The sequence below is a fragment of the Gorilla gorilla genome, chromosome 6 (genome assembly GCF_029281585.2).
Source record: "Gorilla gorilla gorilla isolate KB3781 chromosome 6, NHGRI_mGorGor1-v2.1_pri, whole genome shotgun sequence".
Classification (NCBI taxonomy): Eukaryota; Metazoa; Chordata; class Mammalia; order Primates; family Hominidae; genus Gorilla; species Gorilla gorilla.
In genome coordinates, this window is record NC_073230.2 from 157958352 (window position 1) to 157984828 (window position 26477).

The following is a 26477-nucleotide window of genomic DNA, read 5'->3' on the forward strand; positions in this document are numbered from 1 at the left end:
TGATTTGGCAAAGGAATTTTAAACCTTAAATTAAAAAAAAGAAAACAGTTTCACACAGAAGAATTATCTGCTTTGAGAAAGAAATTAGAAGGTGTAAAAAAAAATTTTCAAACCCCAAATAATGATAAAAATAGATGTATCCTCTGTAAAAATCTGGACTAAACTACTATTCAGTCATTCATGGTTATTCAGTATTCAGAGCATGAAGTGAAACACCGAAGTATAAAAAATTAAAAAAAAAAAAAAAGGAATCCGAGATACTGTGATTTGTTGCCGGCCTCGGCGTGGACGCCCCAACCATGGGCCACGCAGGGCGTCTGCCTCCTCCCACCTTCCGCAGACCTCAGGCCTTCAAAGCTCTTCCTTGGTCCTGCTCAGTTTTGTGGCATGTTCTTCTATAAACTTGCTCAAATGCTCCAGATCTCTGTCTCCACCCTCAAATTTAACTGGGTTCTTTTTGTCCCCACTGGGGGCGAAGTAGATGGTGGGGAAGCCCTCCACCTTATAGCGGTCGCTGGGGACGTCGTTGGCAGTGGCGTCCATCTTGGCGATGACCAGGCCCTTTTGGCCCTTGTACTTCTTGGCCAGGCTGTTGTACACGGGCTCTAGCTGCTTGCAGTGCCCGCACCATGGCGCGTAGAACTCGATGAGGACGTCCTTCTTGGGGTCCATCACAATGGAGTCGAAGGTCTTTCCCACCACAACCTTGACGGGTCCCTTGTTGTTCTTGGGCACTGGCTGGGATTTGATGACTGGCTTCAGTTTTCCTGCCAAGGAAAGCAAGGCGGGAAGGGGCGTCAGTGCTGCAAAGGCCAAAGATTCTGGGGGCTCTCTCTGGACCAGGCAGTGAGGTTGGTGTGGCCACCAGAGGGGCCAGTCACACAGGAAGAACCCACTACTGTAGAAAGTAGTAGCCACTACTCTCTACTCTCTCTGTCCCTGCAAAGGCCAGAGAGGTTGCAGGTGGCTCCAGCCCAGACCTAATGGGCCATCGGGTCCTGTCAGAGAGGCCATCACAAGAGTCACTGCCCAGGCAGAGGAGTTCCCGTAAGCACTGGCACTGAGGGCCCGGGAGCCATGGGGGGGAAGTGCCAGGACAACCCACAGACATCGCAACAGCACGGCCTGCCCACAAAATGTGGCCAGCGCTGGGGGCCTGGGGCCATGTGCTCAGCCAAGATCAATAGAGAGGCTCTGTTTAAAGCTGTACAGCAAGGTGGCCGAGGGTGAAGAGGCTCTGAGTCAGGCTCTGAAGCCACAAGGGGTGTTCAGCACACCCAGACTTTGCCCTGTCTGGGCTCCATCTTCAGATGCCCTCTCTGCACACCCCGGCCCTAGTCTGGAATTGTAGCACATCGGCGCTGGAAATGTGCTAAGGCCGCTGAGTGATGCTAGGTAAGCCCTGAGATGGACTCCGAATCTTGGTTTTGCTTTCAAAGTAAACACTGGGAGAACTGCCAAGAAGAAAATAGTAACACTGGCAAATGTTCCTTCTTCTAAGCTATTCTGGTGCCTTGAGTTTGGGGTCACACCCGACATTTCTCTGGACGAGAAGTCAGAGTCCCTCGGGGGTGAGAGAGGACTGCTGGCTGACTTAAGGGGGTGTCGTGCCCATGGCCAGAGCACCAGACACCCCTGGCCTGTATGGATTCCGCGTGAGGAGCACAGCAGCTGATGGGAGACCCCAGCCCCAGCCATGGGCTCACCTTTTTTGAAAGCAGTGACAAACTCGCGGAGGGTGTCGGAGTCAAACTCCTCTGGCTCCATGGCGAACTTCTTCCCACTCTCGTCCAGGATGGCGGCATTGACATCCTCCCCACTCTCGCTGAGCCCCAGGTCCTTCACCTCCCCAGCATAGTCCTCTTCGTCCGCAATGGCAAAGGTGTACTCAGGGAAGTCCTTGGCCACCTCTAGGACTTTGCTCCGCCAAAACTGAGTTGCTGAAAGGGACCAAGGGCCGTAAGCCAGGCGGCCACACAGAGCAAGTCCCAGCTCAGACTCTGAGGTCAGGCTTCAGGTCCTGTCGCTAATATTCTGACAATGCTCAAGCCCTGGATTTACCTCAATTGGAGGGAAACACGTTTCTGGAAAAGCCCCACTTGTCACGGGGGCCACGGCTGCAAGCCCAACAGGCCCTTAAGACCTGTGCCCAGGTGGCACGGCCACGCCTGCCTGGGGCCAGGGCTGGTCTAGTCCCAGCTCTGCAGCCTCTGAACTCCTCCAAGTCTCAACTACGTCAACTCTTAAGAGGGTTCTGGACCTGAATCTAAGCTCCCATCCTGCTAAAAAGGGAAGCCATCAATTAAAAAATATACCTGAGCCACCAACGTGCAAGGGCCCCAGGCTGGGATTTCTGAGTGAGCCATGTACATACAGCCACACCTCCCTCAACACTCCACCTTGCCTGAAAGAACGAGTCCCCCCACCCCCCACCCCGCAGGTCTTGGTGGGGATCCCTCACCAGCTCTATAATCAAAGCTGAAGTCCACACTGTAGTAGACGACCACCAGGGGGCGCCTGGTGTAGCGCTTAGCGTCGTTTGACGCCTTGCGGTGGCCAACCAGGGGCAGGGCGTACTTCAGCACGAAGTCCTTGATGGCCGAGTCCTGGGTGGAGCCCTGCTTCAAAGAGGGAACAGGTGAGGGGGCCTACCATCTCCCCACCATTGTTCTTGAGTACAATGTTTGAGGGACTTCGGGGGAGTGGCGACTTTGAAGGGATCAGTCTCAGGAGGCAAAACACCCCAGGGCTCGACCCCACTCAAGCACAGCCCAGTCATTCCCTACTGTCTTTTGGGGCTCCTTTCCCTCCAGTGAACCGTAGGTGGCTTCTTGGGAAAAGGCAAACACCTTGGCCCTTTCCTTGGGGGTGTGGGCTCACTAACCCTACAAAGAGATCACTCAAGGTAGGCCTGGCTCTTGGCAGACAGAAAGGGTTATCACGGACTGGGCTGTGTGGAACTTTCCACCTTCAGCTTGTGCGGTCTTCACGCAGGAGGTCCTGAGGGCTCACACTTCACAAGGACTGGAGTCCCTCACAGACATCGCCCTCCAGGGGTGGGCAGAGCAAGGTCAGCCACCTGCCCAAGGCTGCGCAGCCAGCAAGTGGTGGGTGGGCCTGTGAGCCCAAGGGTTTCCGTGGGGATGGGATACTCAGGGAGGGGTCCTTGTGTGGCACTGAAGGACAAGAGAGCCCCGCTGGTGAGAAGGGAGCAGAAGGCACTCAGGGAGGAGGCAGCAGAGACTGAGGCAGGGCACGAGGCACAAAGAGGATCCGGCGTGACAGCACTGGAGGGTGGGATGTGCTGAAAAGGTGGGTAAGGAGGGCCTGGGAGGCCATGCTAAGGCACAGATAATCCGACTATCTCCCAGGTGGCAGGAGGCCATGGAGTCTTTAACCATGACATGGCGCTGCGCGCACTTCACTCAGCAGGGAAACGCCAGAGGAAATGGGAGCAGCAGCAATGTGCCCAACAGACAAGACTGCACAGATCTTGAAGCGTCTACTGAAAGCCACAGACCCCTTTCCTGGAACATGCACTCACATACAGAGCTGTGTCCGATTCTCGGGATCGATGGCCCCCCAGGCTCATCAGGACCCCTCTTTGGGCCCAGGATCTTATCTCTGGATGGAAGGAAGTGAAGCTGGGGGAAGGGGTCGCAACAGCCACTATGAGTCCAGGGAAGAGGAGAGTTGCCCTGAGCTTCAAGTTGGCAGAGAAACAGATGGGATGGACACACAGACCTTGAGAAGGAGGGACAGGACTAAAAACTGAGGAAGGAGACAGAGGACGTGGGGACCAGAAAGATTCAGGGTGGTTCTCTCCAAGGTACTGCCATGTTCTGGTGCAGGCCCCCGGGATTCCTGTCCTGTCACGCCCTCTCCTCCAGGTCCCATGGGAGCCCACAGCCCAAACAGCCAGGGTCCTGACACTATGGGTCAGTAGGACCTGGAAAGGCCCCTTCACCCCAATCTCAGCTCTGCTTCCCACCAGGAGCTGTGGGGTCCGGGGTGCGGGGTAGAGCTCACTTCTCTGCAGCCCAATCTCTGTTAAACAAAAGCTTCAAACTCGACATCTAGGATCCTTCCAAATCTGAGATCTACTCACCGAAGTGCAGGGCCCCTTCTAAACCACTCGGAAGGCTGAACTGGCCCCAGGTTCCCCTTGGGCTGGGAACTCCCACTGCCCCTCTTAGGGCTGAGTGTGTCACACTCTAGGAGGATGAAGTGCAGGGGTGCAGTAATGGAAAGAAAGGCAAAATCCACCCACCAAGCTCAACAGCTCCCTCTGGTGAACAGACAGGGATGCTGTCCCTCTGTAGCCCCCAGCCGGAGCGGCCTGAACAAACACGACTTGGCCTCAACGGAGCACCATGTGCTGGCCCAGGCCAAACCCACAGTGGGAACAGGCGCTGGAGGGAGACTGGTGATTGCCTGCCAGGAGGGACAAAGGGTGGCAGCAACTGTTCTGGCAAAACCAAGTGGAGCTCTGCCCAGCCCCAGGACCTGCCAGGTGTGCGGGAGCCCCAGCCCTGTCCCTCCGGCACACACTGACCACAGGCCGCCTGCAGAAAACCTGTGGGGTGGGGAGAACGGGCTGGAAAAGGAGTTCCACACCCTGCAGACAAGAGCGAAACCTCCACGTTTGAAACCTCAGAGGTGGCTCAAAGCACAGTCCTCACGCCTGCTGGGTGTCTGGGGCTGGCATGGCAGAGGGGCCCGCTTACCTGGACATCCATCACGTGGCTCCGGGGCTCATACTTAGACTGGAATTTCTCAGGCTGCATTACAACCAACTGCCCGTGGGAGACTTTCAAGAACTTTGCTATTTCTGTGCTGAAAGTGTGGTGAAATTTGTAATCTTCTCTCAGGTTGTTAGCTGAAACGTTAACAGAATAAGATGTAATTTTGAAAATTGCCTAAATGTCTGAGATTTAATTCGTTACCCACATCAGCCAAAGCAAATGTTCTGAAAATGACCACTGTAGGCCGGGCGCGGTGGCTCACGCCTGTAATCCCAGCACACTTTGGGAGGCCCAGGCAGGTGGATCACTTGAGATTAGGAGTTTGAGACCAGCCTGGCCAACATGGTGAATCCCTGTCTCTACTAAAAACACAAACATTAGCCGGGTGTGGTGATGCAAGCCTGTAGTCCCAACTACTTGGGAGGCTGAGGCACAAGAATTGCTTGAACTGGGGACGTGAGGTGGACGTTATAGTGAGCCGAGATCACGCCACTGTATACTTTCAGCCTGGGCGACAGAGCGAGACTGTCTTTAAAAAGAAAAAAAAAAAAAGAAAAAGAAAAAAGAAAAGAAAAAAAGTCATCACCAAAAATTGTGTGGACAATTCCTATAACTTAAACACTTGAAAGGAGGTTCGTTTTTAAAAACTTGGTACAAGGTATAACATCTAAATCCTGGCCGGGCATGGTGGCTCACGCCTGTAATCTCAGCACTTTGTGAGGCTGAGGCAGGTGGACTGCTTAAACCCAGGAGTTAGTTCATTTATTATTCATTTGAGACGGGGTCTTGCTCTGTCCCCGAGGCTGGAGTGAAGTGGCATGATTTCGGCTCACTGCAATCTCTGTTTTCCAAGTTCAAGCCAATTCTCCTTCCTGCCTCAGCCTCCCCAGTAGCTGGGACTACAGGCATATGCCATCATGCCTGGCTATGTTATGTATTTTTAGTAGAGACAGGGTTTCACCATGTTGGCCAGGCTGGTCTCGAACTCCTGACATCAAGTGATCCGCCTGTCTTGGCCTCCCAAAGTGCTGGGATTACAGGCATGAGCCACTGTGCTCAGCCAACCCCAAGAGTTTAAGACCAGCCTGGGAAACATGGTGAGACCCCATTTCTATAAAGATAGAATAAATAACAACAACAACAACAAAAACCCGGAAAAGTTCACAGAAAAACAGCTAATTTGCCAGAAGCTGCTGTCAACTGATGACTATAAGCAGCATGGATTCTTTGGCAGGGGGAATGTTCTGGAGCCCACATGAGCAGCACACAGTCCTATATCCCTATGTTGAGTTTTCACACCCAGCACCCTTCATGGAGGTTTAAATCTCCCTTCCTTGAGTTGGTGGGCTGCCTGTTTGTGGGCTGGAGCTCCGAATGAAGTTCTTTGGCTAAAGATACTTTTACTTAAATCCGTGAAAATGCATGATGAAACCCCACGGTCTGAGGGCACCCTACCACAGGGCTGGGCAAACTTTCTGAGAAGGACTAGAGAGTGAGTAGTTAAGGCTCTAAGGACCACGTGGTCTTTCCCAGCTGCTTAACTCTGCTGCTGCAGTGTGAAAGCAGCTGGACAGGGTGTGGACAAAGCTGTGTTCCAATGAGATGTCACATGCAAAGACAGGCTATGGCCAGAATGGGTGTGTGGGCCACAGTGTCAACCCCTACCCTAGATCCTACAGGTAAATGCACCTTCAGTCCCTCCCCATTCTCCTCCTCAAGGCATCCAAACTCATCCTGGGCTGATTTTGAGATTTAAACATTGGGTGTCACCCTACCCTTGAAGGGCTCTTGGTCTAGAGGTTTGTGACTCTTAGCTGGGTTATAGGACACATGTGGCTGAGATGGTAAACCATGTTTTTGGGAGGGCAGGGGATGGGGGGGCAGCCTGGATAAGCCTGTGGCTTTCAGAGTCAGATGGACTTAGATTCATATGATAGTTTTGTGACCTACTAACTGTAGCTTTAGACTTGTTAGTTATTAACCTTCCGAGCCACAGGCCCTTCTCTGTAAAACAGGGGCATTAAAATCCACTAAATAAGGCCACACGGGCTGGGTGCTGTGGTTCATGTCTGTAATCCCAGCACTGTGGGAGGCCAAGGCAGGAGGATCACTTGAGCCCAGGAGTTCAAGACCAGCTGGGCAACATGGCAAAACCTTGTCTCCACAAAAAAAATTAGCTGGATGTGGTGGCGCTCACCTGTAGTCCCAGCTACTTGGGAGGCTGAGGTGGAAAAATCACCTGAGCCTGGGGAGGTCAAGGCTGCAGTGAGTCGAGATCACACCACTGCAGTCCAGCCTGGGCAATCAGAGTGAGACCCGGTCTCAAAATAAATAAATAAGGCTACACCTGTCTAGATGGCGCCTGTTTTAAGCCTCCAGGTGTCCTGGGGATTTGTAGTCAGTTGGCTTCAGGCAGAGACAGACCCGCATCAAGAACTTCACCTGCTGCCCACCCCAGGACCACAGACCCTTTCATCCCCCAGCCGCCCTCTCTACTCCAGCCCTGCCAACCTATCTGTAGAACATCTTGTGTCCCTGGGGCTAACCCCTCTCTCATAAGCGGGCAGACATAGCAGGCCCAGTGACTCTTGCCCCATCTGCAGCCCTAACCCTGCCCAAGCCAAATCACGGACTCTGACTCCTAGGAATGTGGTGCCAGGCCTGCCTGGGACCCACAGCACTGGAACCTGCATTTTAACAAATTCCCTGGGGATTTGCATGCACATCAATGCACGTAACTTGCAGTCAGACTTGGGGCTACAGAATCCCCTGCTGCCCATAACCCTGGGTGGGTTGGGGTTTCCTTCTGCAAGTTTCTTCCTGACTAGTTAGGCGTGAATAACAAGGCCACCTAATTAACAGATGAAGGGAATTTAGCTCTACTGGTTTTATACATTAATCTGCATTTGACCTATGCACAATTGTTATTGTAAAGCACAGAATTAGCACTAAGTAGCAAGCTGTGCATTTGAAAAATTATAATTAGTTAGCACTTAGCCAAGCTGGTTTTGGTGTAGTGGGAAAGGGTAGCACTCAGAAGATATCAATGAGGATGGCCAGGACTCTGAGTACACCTGTCCCCAGGCATCAGGAGCCAGACCAAGGCAGACGATGGATTTCAGGATGGGGCAACTGCTGCCTGCCCCTACCCCCACAGAACACTATTGCTGACAGCTGTTCACAGTCATTTCACTCCTCAGGCTAGCAAGACTAGCATTTATAATGCACTTAGCATTATCAAGCACATTGCTAAGCTCTTCATCTACATTATCTCAGTGTAATAACCTCTCAGAAAAGACCACCACCTTGGGCAAGAGACCACTAGGCTAACTGAGTCACCACCTGTGGTCACAGTGATAATAACTGGAAAAGCCAGGCCTTGAAAGCTGGTTTGATTCAGAGTCCGGCACCTTATGGCCTGAAGACCTGCCCTCCTCGGGCTCTGGAAGGCAGACATGGAGCTGGGACCGGTCTGACTGTGCCCCTCCCCTGCACCGAGGCCAGGAGGGCCACAGGGGACCCATCTCCAGCCCCAGCCCCAACTCCAACCCCAGAATGGAAAGCTTATTCCCAGAGATGGCTCATCAAACCACCCCCTAATGGATGTCCCAGGAGCTTTCTGAAAAACCAGGCAACCGTAGACAGCCCAAGGCACGCACATTTTGTTCAGCCCAGAGGGCCACAACTCACCGGCATCCTGGTATTGCTGGTAGGCTGGGTCACTCTCCCCCTTAAAGACCCCGATGATGATGACATCGTCTCCATCCTTCAGGAACTCCTGGACCTGCTTCAGGGTCAGAATCTCCTTGGAGGGAGGCCCGGACTGCTCGATCATGTAGTCAACAATTCCTGGGAGCAGGGCACACGCCTCAGCAGGGGCACTAAGAACTGCCCACTTCCCATGGCCCATGCCTGCCAGCCCCCAGCACCTTCAATGGCAGCTTCCTTTTAGGGAGTTTCCCTTCCTCACTGTAGTGGGAGAGAAGGGAGTGGCCATACCGTATTTTTCTCGTGGGCCGTTGTAGTCGTAAGGCCTTCCTTTGCGGAAAATTTTCAGGGTGGGATAGCCAGAGACATCGAACCTCTTGGCCAGGTCTGTTTCTGCGGTGGCGTCGACTTTTGCCAGGGGAATTGGAGGAGAACGTTTGCTGAGCTCCTTGGCGGCCTTCTCATACTCGGGGGCAAGTTTCTTGCAGTGTCCACACCTGCCAGGAGGAAACTGGTTTGTCAGGGGCTCATTCTAGTGTGGACTCACTTTCTAGCTAAATGAGCTGCAGAAACCCATCCTGTGCTCCCTAGTAACCCGGCCACACCCAGTAAGCCTCTGAATGCCTCCTAGACCCTCAGGCCCTCAGGTGCTGTTGAGGGCGCTACCGCTGGACAGACACAAACTTCATCCCACAGCATTCACACACTGGGGGTGGAGCATGCGTACACACATGCACAGGACACAGACAGGACATTAGTAACTGCGGCACAGGGGAAAACATGGAGAGGCCAAGAGAGACACTGTCCTGAGCAAGAGGACTTCCTTGGTTGGGGAGTTGGGGGCCAGCAAGGATATAAGTCACAGATGGCTTCAGAGGAGGAGTAGCAGTGGAGCTAGGATCCAAGGGACAGCGAGGAATTAGCCAGGAGCCCACGGGAGGTGGGGCGAAGAGAGGGTCGGCAGGTCCAGGTAACAAGAACAGAGGCATGGAGAACAGAAGAGCGTCACAAACCCTCACTGACACAGACCACCCAGGGAGGAGATGAAGGCGAGTCCCTTGGAGTCAGTATTGCGTCACACAGCCCATTGCCCACAAGAACTGGCCGGGCGCAGTGGCTCACTCCTGTAATCCCAGCACTTTGGGAGGCCGAGGCAGGCAGATCACCTGAGGCCAGGGGTTTGAGACCAGCCTGGCCAACATGGCAATACCCCGTCTCTACTAAAAATACAGAAACTAGCTGGGCATGGTGGTGGGCGCCTGTAATCCCAGCTACTCGGGAGGCTGAGACAGGAGTATCGCTTGAACCCAGGGGGCGGAGGGTGCAGTGAGCCAAGATCACACCACTGCACTCCAGCCTGGGCAACAGAGCAGGACTCTGTCTCAAAAAAGAACCAACATCCCACACCCAGCTGGGGCCTGGCACACAGGAGGCTCTCAGTCCTGAGTTAAGATAAAACACCATCCTGTCAAAGTCCTTAGGACACCCAAATGAATTAAAGGGTGCATCTTGCAACTTCAAAACCATTTGTTGGCTGGCACAGTAGTTCACTCCTGTAATACCAGTGCTTCCAGAAGCTGAGGCGGGAGGGTCGCTTGAGGCCAGGAGTTCAAGACCAACAGGGGCAACACAGCAAGACCTCATCTCTAAAAATATTTTTTATATTAGCCGGGCGTGGTGGCACACACCTGTGGTCCCAGCTACTAGGGAGGCTGAGGCAGCACAACTGAGCCCAGGAGTTCAAGGCGTAGTGAACTATGATGGTGCCACTGTACTGCAGCCCAGGTGACAAAGCAAGGACTTATCTCAAAAGAAACCTAAGAAAACAAAACAAAAAAAACAACCAACCTCCCACCACACACACAAAAACACATCAAAAGACCAAAAAACTGTTTGTGAATAAATGGATAATTATCTTCTGAGGCATCATCAACCACATCAGGGAAATCGCACTACACTCGCTGAGCGTGCACTGTGCAGCAGTCGGCTCAACCTGGCTCCTGAGCGAGCCACAAAGCAACCCACCAGTTAGATGTGCAGCTGCCACTCTCCCTCTCACACCTCCCACCCATCAGGCCAGGGCCCCATGCATAGCGAAACAAGGGTCTGTGTCTCTCCAGCATCGCAAGGGGTTAGAAGGGTGCCCCACGTGTCCCAGAGGCTTCCTTCCTTCTCTCCCAGATCATTTCCTTCTCTAACCACCCACCTGACTTCACTTTTCATCTGCACATCCAGCAACTCCCAGGTTTCTGCTGCAGAATCTGTGGCCTCAGGTTTGGGCTTATCCAGGCATTGCCTGGAACAAGGGTGTCCTGGTCCCAAACCTGACCCCACAGTGCAGAAGGTGCCACCCACCCCCCAGCCTGTGCATCAGCCATGGCCTCCACCTGCTGGGTCTAGGCCCAAAAGCTTCCTCTGCTTACTGACCCTCCCAGACTCCCTACAGAACACACCCATCTGAGGCGGTTCTTGCTGGCCTGATGGTCAGACATACCAGGACTGCTCAAGAACCAGAACTATGGCTGACCCACCACAAAATCACCAAGACAGATGGTACCCTGGGCCGTCTCCTGGGAAGGCAGATGGTCTCTCCTGAAGCCAGGCTCCCCTCTCCCTTGAGAGCCGTCTTCTTCCGCTCTGCTCTCTACTCTGACTGCTGCCAGCTTATCCACGCAACTGGTTGTGCGTCCCTCCCCTCCCCTCCCCATGAAGCAGCCACCTCAGTTCCTCAAGCTGGGCAGCTCAGACCAGCCACTGTACTTGCTCCCACTCCGACCACCTCTCTTTCTGCCATCTTCTTTCCTTTGGGCCTCTTCTCCCACCCAAGAATGGACTACTTGGCAGTTCCTTCCACATTCACTCCCCCAACAGCTCTCTTACATCCACGCTTCTTCCAGAAGACCTGGAGCCTCAACCCTGGCCTACAACTCGTGCCCACCTTGCTCCTCTGCTGTTCCTGCCTCACGGGCAGGGGCCTGCCACCCCGCACCTAGTGCCCACCAGGGTACTGAATATGGGAAGGGCCTGACACCACCTTACCATGGGGCATAAAACTCCACCAGAATGATATCTGCATCATTCACAACTTCATCAAAGTTCTCTTTGGTCAACACAAGCGTGACTTCTGGTGGAGGCGTCCAGTCGGGCTGGGAGACTTCTCTGACCTTGGCAACAATTTCTGAAAGAAACCAAGCAAGACTGAGCACACAAGGCCCAAACTGGCAGGCACTTCACCTCCCTCCAGAAGCAGATGGGGAGGGGGAAGAAAGCAAGTGTCGGGGCCCACAAGAACAGGAGGTGTCTGATTTCCTGAAACCTGGCTGCATCTCTGCAGTTTTGGGGACACAGCCAAGAGTCAGAAGGTTCGCTGTTTCCCAACAATTGTCCATCGCATTTCCACAGCCTGCAGACTTCTCCAGAGGGCCTAAGACTTACTGATGGTTGAGACTTCCTTTACCATCAGGCTATGGTACTAACTCCACGCAAACCCTCACCAACTCCCAATGGTTTTGATTACATATGCCTATGGATAGCACTGTGGGGCATCTCCTGAACACATACAAAATATATACATATTTAGTCATTCACATCTAATGTTACTATATTACATACGTCATAAGATGTATGCAAAAAAAAAAAAAAAAGGAAAAATTTAAAAGAGGAGCAGTAGCTCCCATTGCTCAAGATGCAGTGGCAACCTGAGAAGGCTTTTAAAAAATGCCCGTCTGTGGCCTCATTTTCCAGAAATGGATTCCAGGGCTGGAGTGGAACAATAAATTCGTACAAAAAATGTGCCAAGCAGTTCTTAGGACGAGTGGTTGCAAACTGTCACTCTTTTTCCCCACTGCAGAATCTACCAAGGAGCCAAATCTACAGCCACTCCTGCAAAGCTGCAGTCTTCAAACTGAAACGTGCACAAGCACCTCCTCTGCGCATTCGCAGCATGAAGTGTCTGTCCCCTGCCCCCCAGACCACACCCAGGGGTCCTGAGGCACTTAACACGTAGGAGGCCTGTTTATTAAAACACAGCATACCCTGCTCTAAAGTCTGCAAAACAGCGAAGTCTCTCGCAGTCAAATGTTGGCCACAGACCTCCAAACGCATATGCCTGTTTACTTCGCAACAATAGAAATACTCAACTTTTAGGCCAGGGGTGGTGGCTTGCCTGTAATCCCAGAACTTTGGGAGGCCGAGGTGGGTTGATCATGGGTCGTCAGGAGTTCAAGACCAGCCTGGCCAACATGGTGAAACCCTGTCTCTACTAAAAATACAAAAATTAGCCGGGCGTGGCGGCACATGCTTGTAACCCCAGCTACTCGGGAGGCTGAGGCAGGAGAAACCACTTGAACCCCAGAGGTGGAGGCTGTTCGGTGAGCCAAGATTGCACCACTACACACTCCAGCCTGGGAAACAGAGGAAGACTCCATCTAAAATAAAGAAGTACTCAACTTTCAATTTGTTTTAAATTAAGTTCTTTATGTACGGATATGGCTAAGACATATCTGTTAAATAAAAACATCAAGGTACAGGATAGTATTTGACATACACTAATAACTAAAAATGAGAAAATCTCTCTCAGACAGATACACACACACACCTGCTTTTATGTATACAAAATATCTCCAAACACAGAAAAAACCTGTTACACTAGTACCTTTTTTTTCTTTTGAGACAGAGTCTCGCTCTGTTGCCCAGGCTGGAGCGCAGTGGCGCGATCTCAGCTCACTGCAACCTCTGCCTCCCGGGTTCACGCCATTCTCCTGCCTCAGCCTCCTCCACACACCAGCCACCTGCCACCACATCCAGCTAATTTTTTATATTTTTAGTAGAGATGGGGTTTAACCATGTTAGCCAGGATGGTCTCGATCTCCTGACCTCGTGATCCGCCGACCTTGGCCTCCCAAAGTGCTGGGATTACAGGCGTGAACCACCGTGCCCAGCCTACTAGTACCTTCTTAGAGGGGAGCTGGATCACCCAGGTTCAGGGAAGAAAGACTATTCATTAATCTACCTCTCTGAATTACCAAGTTTATAAACGTATTACCTAGTCAACAAACTGTGACACTAAATATCAACAGAAGCGAATCCATTCTCTTTGTATACGCCACAGTGAGTACCATTGCTTAAAGGAGCAGAGCAGAGCCTCTCACACCACCTCAGAGATGTGATCTCAGATTACATCCAAATGACACCATGCTCCACAGATGAGATGCCAAGGCCTGGCAAGGGGAAGGCGCTCGTCCAGAACACAGGCCTATCTTATGTCTATGAGGACCGGAAGCCTATTCAACGCTCTTTCCTCTACTCCACACTGGGAATGGAAAATGCAGCCGCATCTTTTTTTTTTTCTGCCAGTGATTCAGAGAGATTTGCCCTTGCTAAAGGATACCATGTTCATTCAATAAAATTAAATAATTTTATTAAAATAAGAGGCCAGGCACAGTGGCTCACGCCTGTAATTCCAGCACTTTGGGAGGCCGAGGTGGGCGGATCACCTGAGGTTGGGAGTTCGAGACCAGCCTGACCAACATGGAGAAACCCCGTCTCTACTAAAAATACAAAAATTAGCCAGGCGTGGTGGTGTGTCCCCGTAATCACAGCTACTCTGGAGGCTGAGGCAGGAGAATCACTTGAATCCGGGAGGCGGAGGTTGCGGTGAGCTGAGATTGCGCCATCGTACTGCAGCCTGGGCCACAGAAGCAAAACTCCGTCTCAAAAATTAAATAAATTTTATCAAAATTAAATTAAATTAATTTTATCAAGATTAAATTAAATAAATTTTATCAAGATTAAATTAAATAAATTTTATCAAGATTAAATTAAATTTTATCAAGATTAAATTAAATTTTATCAAGATTAAATTAAATTTTATCAGGATTAAATTTTATCAAGATTAAATTAAATTTTATCAAGACTAAATTAAATTTTATCAAGATTAAATTAAATTTTATCAAGATTAAATTAAATAAATTTTATCAGGATTAAATTAAATAAATTTTATCAAGATTAAATTAAATTTTATCAAAATAAAATTAAACAAATTTTATCAAAATAAAATTAAATTTATCAAAATAAAATTAAACAAATGTTGTCAAAATAAAATTAAATAAAAATCAAATCATTTATTTGTTCATTCATTTAATAAAATGCATGTAGTGTCTAATGTGAGCCAGGCAGGGATCCATCAGGCCAGATTGCAGACATCCTCAGAGAATCCCTGGATGTGGCTCTCTGCACCTGTGGCACATGGCTTTGAGCCAGCAGCAATGACAAGCCCTGCATGCTTGTAAGAAATGCAAATTATTGGGCGGGCGTGGTGGTTCACGCCTGTAATCCCAGCACTTTAGGAGGCCAAGGCGGGCGGATCACGAGGTCAGGAGATCAAGACCATCCTGGCTAACATGGTGAAACCCCGTCTCTACTAAAACTACAAAAAATTAGCCGGACGTGGTGGCAGGCGCCTGTAGTCCCAGCTACTCAGGAGCCTGAGGCAGAAGAATCGCTTGAACCCAGGAGGCGGAGGTTGCAGTGAGCTGAGATCATGCCACTGCACTCCAGCCTGGGCAACAGAGTGAGACTCCGTCTCAAAAATAAAAATAAAAAAGAAATGCAAATTATCTGGCCTGACTTATACTGTATCTGGCCTGAAATGTGCTGAATCAGAAACTCTGGGGCTGGGGCCCAGCAATCTGAACAAGGCCTCCAGATGACTGACGCTTGCTAAACACTAAGAACCAGTGCTCTAGACCACCACCAAGACCCGGGACCTCTGATGTCATTTCCTAACACTCCTGTTTGTTTATTTTTTGAAACAGAGTCTCACTCTTGTCACCCAGGCTGGAGTGAAGTGGCACAATCTCAGCTCACCGCAACCTCCGCTTCGTAGGTTCAAGCGATTATCCTGCCTCAGCCTCCCAAGTAGCTGGGATTACACTCATGAGCCACTACACCCAGCTAATTGTTGTATTTTTAGTAGAGATGGGGTTTCACCATGTTGGTCAGGCTGGTCTTGAACTCCTGACCTCAAGTGATCCAGGGGCCTTGGCCCCCCAAAGTGCTGGGGTTACAGGTGTGAGCCACCATGTCTGGCCCATTTGCTAACACTCCTGCCCATGTTTTGAGTTTCAGAGTCTGAAATGTAAAGATGCCATGCCCCAACCCACCCTGCCCGCCCCCATACTACCTCCCCACCCACGCCCCAAGAACAAATAAACATTCCAGAGGGCTAAGGTTCCTGAGAAAGTCAGTCCCTGGTACCCTCAGCTTTTCTTCCTCTATTAGCCAAATTCCCATTCCCTGCGGGAAGGAGTTCTTCCTCCATGAGCTCAGGTACCAGCTCACCTTCCTGGGTTCTGGAGCCCTCGTAGTCTACAGCCTGCCCCTTCTTAAGGATCTTGATGGTGGGGTAGCCACTCACATCAAACCTGCTGGCCAGCATAGACGCTGAGGTTGCATCGATCTTGGCAACAGGAATGGGAGGATCATTATCCTTTAATATGTTGGCAATTTTTTCATATTCCGGAGCAAACTGCTTGCAATGTCCACACCTAACAATCAGATTAGGAAGGGCAAAAAACGTTAACTATACCTATGGGATTTAAATCCAACAATAATACATACCACTTTGGTTTGGATGTGGTTTGTCCACACCAAAATGTTGAAATCTGATCCCCAGTGTGGCAGTGTTGGGAGATGGGACCTAGTGGGAAGGGTTTAGGTCTTAAGGGTGGATCCCTCATGAATAGGCAAATGCACTTTCACGAATGTAGTTTAAAAGAGCTTGACGTGGCCGGGTGCAGTGGCTCACACCTGTAATCCCAGCACTTTGGGAGGCTGAGGCAGGTGTATCACCTGAGGTCAGGAGTTTGAGACCAGCCTGGGCAACATGGTGAAACCCCATCTCTATGAAAAATACAAAAATTTAGCTGGGTGTGGTGACAGGCGCCTGTAATTCCAGCTACTCAGGAGGCTGAGGCAGGAGAATCGCTTGAACTGGGAGGTGGAGGTTGCCATGAGCCAAGACTGAGCCACTACATCCCAGCCTAGGCGACAAGAGCCAAACTCCATCTCAAAAAAAAAAAAAAAAAAAAAAAAGCAAGCTTGGCTTCCTCCTCGCCATGTTATCTCTGTACACGCCCACTCTCCTTCCACTTCCCGCCAGGAGTGGAAGCAGCATCATGAGGTCCTCACCAGAAGCTGAGCAGATGCCAGCACCATGCTCCTGTACTTCCCAGCCCACAGAACCATGACTGAAATAAATCTCTTTCCTTTATAAATTACTGAGCCTCAGGTAGTCTGTTACAGCAACACAAAACAGATCAACACACATACAAAAACGGGAACTTTTGGAAATATGTGCAGTTAAGAGGAGAGACACAACAAAACATAAAGGGGAAGACCAAAGGGGCTTCAAAGTCAAACAGGTCTAGGTTTAAATTCCAGCACTGCCCTAGGGCAAATACTTTCACTATCTAAACCTCAGTCTTTGGCCTCACGCCTGTAATCTCAATACTTTGGGGGTCTGAGGCGGGCAGATCACTTGAGCCCAGGAGTTTGAGACCAGCCTGGGCAGTATGGCGAAACTCCATCTTTACAAAAAATACTTTGGGAGGCCAAGGTGGGCGGATCACTTGAGATCAGGAGTTCAAGACCAGCCTGGCCAACATAGTGAAACCCTGTCTGTACTAAAAATGCAAAAATTAGCTGGGCATGGTGGCAGGCGCCTGTAATCCCAGCTACTCAGGAGACTGAGGCACAAGAATTGCTTGAACCCAGAAGGTGGAGGTTGCAGTGATCAGAGATCATGCCATTGCATTCCAACCTGGGCAAAAGAGTGAAAATCTGTCTCAAAAAAAATTTTTTTTAATTTCTCAGTTTTAACTTCAAATATGGTAAATATTGATAAACATGACCCATATAAAAAGCCCTCTGAGGTCCTCACTTCTTAAGAATGTTAAGGTCTCTTTGAACTAAAAAGTATGAAATCTGATAATTTATGAAAGAGGAATAATATAACCTCACAGAGTCTTGCTCTGTCACCCAGGCTGGAGTGCAGTGGCACAATTTCAGCTAGTTGCAGCCTCCCCCTCCCAGGTTCAAGCAATTCTCCTGCCTCAGCCTCCCGAGTAGCCGGGACTACAGGTGCGCACCAACCACCATGCCTAATTTTTGTATTTTTAGTAGAGATGGGGGTTCACCATGTTGGCCAGGCTGGTCTCAAACTCCTGGTCTCAAGTGATCTGCCCGCCTTGGCCTCCCAAAGTGCTGGGATTATAGGTGTGAGCCACCATGCCCGGCCTATTTCGATGTTTTAAATAAAACACTTGTGCTATGCTTGACCCTCAGGCACTGGACAAAAGTGAGTATATCCTATTTGGTCTCAGAAGTGAAACAGAAAGGGCATGAGACAGAAAAGCAAAGCAGGGGTCATGAGATTCAAAACAGTAGAGGAGAAGGGATGAGAGGGACACGAGCTCTAACGGACTGCACCAGGAGGAATAAAGACAGGAAAAGAAGTGGGGATGCCTGACTGGTCCCCCCACAGGGCCTATGTGTGTAGTAAAAAATCCACCACACAGGCCAACAGCCTGCACTTGGGGCAGCTGCCTGAGCACCAGCCTTTGAGGGAAGAGGAAGGCAGGGTGGCCTGAGACAGGTCGGAGCAGAATCTATAACAAGGACGTGTCTGTTACCAACACAGGGCTCTGTGTCATTGCCGCTTGTTAAATGCCCGTCCCCCAGCTGTGACCATCAGAGGACGTATTCATCTTTAACCCACTGGACTGAGACAAGAAGACATCGCCTTCCATGAGGGCTGGCTCACTGGCCGTTCAACGCACAGTGGTAGAACGAGTGAGCTCCCAGCGTTCTTAAAGCTAGAGTGCAAGTTCCTGCACCCAGACACTCCTACCCCACCCCCCAAGGTCTGGATGACCGGGTGAAGGGCTGAGCGAATGGAGCACAGCGCTTGTCTACCCGCAGGAATTAGAACGCGGTCCTTACCATGGAGCATAAAACTCCAGCAGCACTGTGTCTTTGTCAGCCACAAAATTATCAAAGTTTGCATCATTTAGGACCAAGACACCATTTTCTTCCTTAGCTTCCAAGTCGTCTTCTTCCTCATCATCATCTTCCTCCTCCTCCTCCTCTTCATCCTCAATGGCATTTTCTCTGTTAGAAGAATCTGAGTGGAAAACACCCAGACTGGTTACAAAGCTGGTGGTGACTCTCCTTAAAACTTTCCTGGCTGGGCGCGGTGGCTCACATTTGTAATCCCAGCACTTTGGGAGGCTGAGGTGGGCAGATCACGAGGTCAGTTCAAGCCCAGCCTGGCCAATATGGTGAAACCCAATCTCTACTAAAAATACAAAAATTAGCTGGGCATGGTGGCATGCGCCTGTAGTCCCAGCTACTCGGGAGGCTGAGGCAGAAGAATCGCTTGAACCTGGGAGGCGGAGGTTACAGTGAGCCGAGACTGCGCCATTGCATTCCAGCCTGGGTGACAGAGTGACACTTCATCTCAAAAAAAAAAAAAAAAAAAAAAAAACTTTCCGAAAATTCATACACTTCAGAATGTGTCAAGTCCCGGGTGGTCCCTGGGGGCCCACCACGTGATTGGCTGGTGACATCAGGCCTCCCTCATGCCAGCTGTTCTAAGTTTGCTACTTAAAATTTCATTCAGAGGGAGGTCATGGCTAAATAATATTTGAAAACCACAGCTCTAAAATATAAAGTCCAAATGTCCCAGCAGAAGTTGGAGGGCAGCACAGACTACCCTACCCTTCCAGAGTCGCGGCCCCCTGCCTTGCTCTGCAAACCCTGCCCTGAGCCCAGACAGCCTCCGCATTGGCCACCTCCTCCCTACTTCCTTGTACCACCCTCTGCAGTCTTCCCGGGCCTCACTCCTGTAGCTCGGGCTCCCCTACCCACATCCCACACTCTGCATTTCAGGGCACCGCATTTCGTGATCTCGCCCTAGCTTGTCTGTGTTCAAGGTTATTGTTCACTGATGTGCCGCCTCCTCCTCACCCTGTATGCTTTCCACAGGCAGGGCCTCAGTAACACCTCCCATCAACAAATTATCTGCCTGGCCCCAAAAGAGTACCAACAGGAAACAAGTACTCAATCTTTTCACTGCAGAGGATGGAATACTAATTCCATTTCTGAAACGGGGTGGCATTTTACCTCATACCCATAAAAAATAGCCCTTCAGGTTTTATAATCCTTGAGGAAAAGGCTCAAGTGTGAAGGGGAAGAGGGCGGGAAATCTCATTTTACTTATAAAGGCACCCCTGAGTAATTTCCAGGATAACAAATATAGAAATTGATGGGGTCAACATGTATCAAAAATCACACCTTTGCTTGGAAGCTAAGTTTTCTTCCTAGAATGTGAGAAATTGTGTATATTTTATTTTCAAGGTTCAACTTATTTTATTTTTTGCCAAACCACAGATACAAAGAACATGGAATTGCCGTTTTTATTAACCAGGTTCTCTGGCTACTGTCACACCAGTAGACTGAACTGGGCACAGCAAGCATGGCAATTTCATTAACGCTGAAGACAGAATGTTTCCGGGGCCAATTATTCTTTTCTGGAGATGTGTTCCAGGAGGTAAATGAACGCTGCTAGTTACTGTTTTGGGCTGTGGATGAGGTCAGGATCTGAAAACCTGCCCCTGCCCCCGGGATCCCAGAACTCCTGGGGCTCACCAACCCTGATGAAGGAACCCTGCGTGGACTCTGTGGCTGCCTGGCCACGGAGGCAGCCTGCACCCACCCCACATGGCTGTGCCTGCCCTCTGCTCCTCCAGCCTACTCCTTGGGTCTGTGCGGGGCAGGGAGAAGGGGGCAGCTTTGTTCATCACTGTCAACATTTACCAATCTGCAAACTTTACAAAAAAGCCAACAAGAAAGCCCACCGGCACACACTAGTCACCCGCACTCAGTCCTCTTCCTTTTAAACATCCCACAGCTTTTCCTGACTTGCACATTCCTGTTCCAACTTAAGGCCTAGGATCCTCTTTTGTCGGAGGAGGGAGAAAGAGCTCTAAAATGCCAAAAGCAAACCCACCCATCTGCCATGAGCCTCCTGCCTGCCACCCCTCCCTCCACACCAGGAACTCCCTAGGCACTGTCAGAAGTTCATGGAGGGCAGAACACAGAGAAAGACAGCCTGGGCGCAGGCCCACCTCCCCTGGGGTCTCGGGACTGCGTGTGTCTAACAGTACAGGCAGGGGCCAGGCTGACATCTCCCTGTGGAGCAGAGGGAAACCCAGTGTTCCCAAGGTTTTCTGGTCTCCCTTTTCAGATCATTCTAGACCCCCAAGAGGGAGAAAAAAGAAAAGATCCTCTGCTCTGTGCTATTTAGAAAATCTTGCCCACTCTATTTACCTGTGTCTTTGAAAGAATCGTGTGAGGCTGAAATACACATCTTGTGCTGATGTCATTAAGACTAAGCCCAAGTATTAGGGTTGGTGCAAAAGTAATCGAGATTTTTGACATTTTTTTTTTAAATCCTGGGTAGTCCCTAGGGGAGACCACCAGGGGCCCTGGCTGGCAGTTAAGTAGTGCTTTGGGACCATCCATATCCACTCTCACTACTTAGCTGCTCTGCCCAGTAGGAGTCAAAGTTACTTGCAAGCAGACGGGAAGATTGGAGGAAGGTCGGAAATAATGCACTGGGGAACTTAATCAACTCTTCCAGCTAGGAATCACAGCTAGGAGAGGAAGGGAAACTAATTGGCTCAGTGCACAGCATAAGACTGACGTTTGCAGTGAAGAGGCCTAAAACATGACCACATAGACAACTCCTTTACAGGGTGAATTTTACAAAAAACAAAGACGTCTTCTTACCTACGGTCGGCCTCAAGTGGGCTCTCAACATTACAATGTGACAGAGCTCTCATGATTAAGTGGGAGCTGACTAGTCACCATGGAACACAGCACTCCTAAGAGGCAACTTCTTTCTTGACCCTTTTAAAAAAATGAATTTTGGCGAGACATGGTGGATCACGCCTGTAATCCCAGCACTTTGGGAGGCCTAAGAGGGTGGATCACCTGAGGTCAGGAGTCTGAGACCAGCCTGGCCAAGTCTTTACTAAAAATACAAAAATTAGCTGGGCATGGTGGTGCATGCCTGTAATCTTAGCTACTTGGGAGGCTGAGGCAGGAGAATTGCCTGAACCCAGGAGGCAGAGGATGCAGTGAGCCGAGATCACACCATTGCACCCCAGCCTGCGTGACAAAGCGAGACTAACAACAACAAAAAAGAATCCCATTATCTTTTTAAAGAATAAACAAAATGATAGGACATTCCCTATGTAATTAAGGACTCTCAAGGCCCCTACCTTTCCATTCCTCCCCAGCTCACAGACAAGCCCAGGATTGATTCCTCTGCAATTTGGGAAGATGCTAGCTCTAGCCTTCTATCTACCAGAAACCCACACGTCCCTGCAAGCAAAACAGTCCACATTTTAGTGGGGGAACACTTTTCACTGGGCTTCATTTTAAAGGTGGACATTCTAGGATAGAAAATACATCCAGGGCCAGGCATGGTGGCGCACGCCTGTAATCCACATTCTCCTCTGGGGGGCTGAGACGGGCAGATCACGAGGTCAGGAGATTAAGACCCTCCTGGCCAACATCGTGAAACTCTGTCTCTACTAAAATACAGAAAAAAGTTAGCCAGGCATGGTGGCGCACGCCTGTAATCCCAGCCACTCGGGAGGCTGAGGCAGGGGAATTGCTTGAACCCAGGAGGTGGAGGTTGCAGTGAGCTGAGATCGCACCACTGCACTCCAGCCTGGCGACAGAGCAAGACCGTCATTTAAAAAAAAAAAAAAAAAAAAAAGGCCAGGTGTGATGGCTCACGCCTGTAACCCCAACACTTTGGGAGGCTGAGGCAAGCGGATCTCCTGAGGTCGGGAGTTCGAGACCAGCCTGATCAACATGGAGAAACCCCATCTCTACTAAAAATACAAAATTAGCTGGGCATGGTGACACATGCCTGTAATCCCAGCTACTCGAGAGATGATGCCATTGCACTCCAGCCTGGGCAACAAGAGTGAAACTCCATCTCAAAAAAAAAAAAAAAATATATATATATATATATATATATATATATATATATATATATATATATGTCCAGAGCCTTTCAGCACCTTCTGAAAAGATGCAACCTTCCTCAGCATGAGACAAATGAATTCCCATGTTCATCTCCACATTGCTCAGTCCACATGCTAAGGCCTCTCCTAAAGTGTGGGACCCTCACCTAAGCAGGTTGCCGCAATCCCTGTCCACTCCCACGGGGCACACCTGATGACAACACTGGGTCCTGCTCAGACACATGCAGCTCCTTTTAGGATGTCCTCACTCTCCGTCCTCAGCTGATCACTCTCATCTCCCCCAGAGAAGTGCCTGAAACAGCTGCATAAACTCTACCATTCAGCCAATACTGAAGAGTTCGTATTAAACACAGAAACAAGAACTGTGTTATCAGCTACGGTAACCACTATAGCTGGTATTTATTGTATGTACCAGGCACTGTGCTGGGCTCTTAAACACACCACTTCACCCCTTAAGAGAGATTGTATTACACGTTATATTATATCTTACAGATGAAGAAACTGAGATGCAGGAACTTGAGTCACCTGTCCAAAGATCACAAAGCTACTTAGCGGAGGGTCCTGACCACTTAACTGCTATGCTGTATTGTCACATTAGATTTTCTTCCCAATACGCCCAAAGTTTTTGGTGGAATCATTTAGAGTTTCCACATTTTTATGGCTCCGAAAATAATTATGTCTCAGGAATGAAAAGAGGAGGACAGTTTAACAGTTCCTTAGCACGAAAAATAGGTGAATTTCTACTTACTTTTAAATCTAAACAAACCAATACCACATAAAAGCAGGCAACAAACAGGATCAGAATATTTTCCTTTCCTATTTTAGCAGGAAGGATGTGTAGAGCACAGGCACCTTCTAATCTGAGACACAGAAAGCCCTGCAACCGGAGGCTTAAGCCATCAGAGCTTAGGGTGTATTTAGTAACTATGTTGGGGGAAGGAGGGCATTTAAGTACCTAGACACCACTGTGCTGTCTAAATCTAAAATGTAACAGAAGCAAAAAGAAAAAAAAAAGCCTCGAGACTTGAAACACTTGAGGGGTGAGGTAGTGCAGACTTGAAATAAATCTGTTGGACAAGTTATCAGTGAATCTATGACAGGTTTTGACAGTGAAAGGCCGAGGGATGCCCTCAGGGATGAGAAAGGGTCAAGGTAAGCCCACACCGTGGCTCACGCCAGTAATCCCAAACACTGGGAGTTTAAGGATGGAGGATTGCTTGAGGCCAGCCTGGGCAACATAGTGAGACCCCATCTCTACCAAAAAAAAAAAAAAAAAGCCAGGCTGGGCACGGTGGCTCACTCCTGTAATCTCAGCACTTTGGGAGGCCAAGTCAGGCGGATCACGGGGTCAGGAGATCGAGACCATCCCGGTTAACACGGTGATACCCCGTCTCTACTGAAAAATACAAAAAATTAGCTGGGTGTGGTGGCACGTGCCTGTAGTCCCAGCTACTAGGGAGGTGGAGAAAGGAGAATCACTTAAACTCGGGAAGCAGAGGTTGTGGTGAGCTGAGATGGCGTCACTGCACTCCAGCCTGGGCGACAGAGCCAGAAAAAAAAATCAGCCAGGCGTGTTGGCAAGCACCTACAGTCCCAGCTCCTCGGGAGGCTGAGGCAGGAGGATCCCATGAGCCCAGGAGTTTGAGGCTTAAGTAAGCCATGATCAGGACAGTGCACTCAAGCCCGGGCAACAGTGCGTGACCTTATCTAGGGAAAAAAAAAAAAAAAAAACGGAGCTAGAAGTCCCAGGAGGCCTGCCCTTGGCCATGATGACCCCTGGGATTCCTAGGCTCACCCCAGGAGCAACTGCTTCCCAGGGACTCGGCTGTGTTAAAGACCTCTGACCGGAAGGATAAACTTGCTGGTCCTAACAGCTCCTAAAGCCACTCTCCCAGGCCTCTCAAGAATCCCCCCAAAAACAGAATCACTGGATCAAAACCAAGACAGTGCTATATGCTTTTCCGCTATGTTCCAAAAAGCATCTTCCACCCACACTGGTCCTCAAATTTCACTGTGCCTCCCGAAGTTAATTCTATGTCTCAAGGGAGAACTGACTTAAAACGCAGATTCCGGGGCCCACCCCTGGATTCTGCTTCAGTGTATTTTGGGTATCTGTATTTAAATAAACACTATTTAAACAAACATGATTTGGGTAAAGGTCTCAAGACACAATTTGTAAGCAGTCTCGCTATCGGATTCCTTTCGGCAGGTGTTTTTCTCGCCGAGTGTGGGTTTTTACTTCCTTTTCTATTTGGGCAAAGACTCTTTTTGAATCAGTGACCAACGCAGAAGTTACTCAATCTGTTTGAAAGAGTATAAAGTTCACAATTTCCCTACATACTAACATTATAAAAGAGTGTATATTTATATTAGAACAAACTCAGAAGGTTAAAAAGCTAGTCATTAAAAGTAAGGGCAGAAAGGAAGAAGGTAAAGACCAGTACCTGGATGCCTTATTCTCTAGGAATAACAACCTTTCCTTAATTAGCACTTCCTAATCTTCAGAGTTCTTACGTTTGCAGCTAGCTCACTTCGAAGAAAAATGCAGGGACCATGAAGTAGTTGTTACTATTCCTACTGGAGTACGCGCTTCATGGGCAGGGACCACACTCACCATCTTTTCCTCCCAGGACCCAGTACAGGGACTGGCACACAGTAAATGCTAAATGCAGGAGGAATGGTATCTCTAGTTTCTCAAAGGTGCAAACCAAGCCATCCCTTTCTCCAGAATCTATGGATTAATCATTTCCAAATCTACAGACCACATTTTGAAAAGGAATGCTTGCTGTTCCAAAGAACTCGCACTTGTTTCTTCACGCCCTCGCCCCTTCTCTCCAGTGGCTCTCCCTCTCCCTTCCCACTGTCTGGGCGCGTTCGCCTGGAGTTAGCCTGAACCTGACGAAAATCTGTAAATTAAGGCGAAGGACCCAGCTGCAAAAAAGGCGCTCTGCAGCCCTCTCCCAGCCTCGGGTGACAGGGGTCTTCCAGGGCGTCGGAGCCCAAGAGACCCCGGCCACCTTCCTCTCCCGGGAACCCCAAATCGATCCTGCCACTGCCACAGCCACCGCCCCCGCCCCTTCAACTCCGCCAAGTTTACCCCGGGCTCGGCGCGCGTCACTAGTTCTGGAGCTGACCGCGCGGAAGCCCGCCCGCCGGGGTCGCAGGGCCCAGGCCCCCGCACAGCTCTGCAGCCCCCGCAAGCACAGCCCGACCCGCGGCGCGCTTGCCGCTCACCTTCGTCCGGGCCCTCGACACCCGCCACGGCCAGCAGCTGCACCAGCCCCAAGAGCAGCAGGAGCAGGCAGGCTTTCCGGGGCCTCATGGTGGCGGGGGCGGAGCGCGGCCTCCTAGCGTCGGCGGCCGCTGAGCGCACCGAGAACTCGGGGTCTGGCCGACAGCCCGTCGCTCCTTAGCGACGCGGGAGAACCGGAAAAACCCACGGGAAGTCGTCCCCGGCGATTGGCAGGGGGCGGAGGAAGTCGCGGGCCGGCCAATCCCAGAGTGACGCCGGCGCGGACCGCGTGCGCCTCGGCCTCGACGAGTCGGCTCCGCCGCCCTAGGCCCTCCCCAGTTCTGCGCGCGGCCCTCGGCTGCGCGTTTAAAACTCCGAGCCCTAACGTGAGGTGCCCCCTTCTGATTGGCTGCGCCACGACCACCAATCAGCAGCTGCCACTCGGTTTGCCGGGAGCGCACAGGCCAAGAGGGAGAGCCGGGGAGAACAAAGGCGGCGGGCCGGGCACGGGGAGTGCGGGACCTGGCTACGCCTCGGGGCGCTATTGGCAATCGGTGCCGGGGGCGGGGCAGGAGAGGCGGAGCCTGGGAAATGTGGAGCGGGGCGGGGCTCGGCTCAGCATCCTGCGGCCGAACTTGGCAGTAGGAACACGTGTCGGTACCGGAGCGG

General features: G+C 50.5%; 1 protein-coding gene across 3 annotated transcripts; it reads right to left on the reverse strand.

Moving 5' to 3' along the window:
• On the reverse strand, positions 1-26477 carry PDIA4 (protein disulfide isomerase family A member 4). 3 transcript variants are annotated; one of them, XM_019031392.2, is made up of 10 exons: positions 25811-26477; positions 18456-18636; positions 15795-16000; positions 11493-11631; positions 8745-8950; positions 8436-8594; positions 4728-4879; positions 2462-2618; positions 1707-1940; positions 1-767 (listed from the first exon to the last, which is right to left on the reverse strand). In XM_019031392.2, the coding sequence occupies exons 1-10, from the start codon at positions 25896-25898 to the stop codon at positions 352-354; spliced, it is 1938 nt and encodes a 645-aa protein (XP_018886937.2). In that variant the 5' UTR covers positions 25899-26477; the 3' UTR covers positions 1-351. The 3 variants fall into 3 exon arrangements, with proteins under 3 accessions (XP_018886937.2, XP_018886936.2, XP_030868797.2); XM_019031391.3 differs by having other exon boundaries at positions 2462-2621; positions 25811-26368; XM_031012937.3 differs by having other exon boundaries at positions 8828-8964; positions 25811-26168.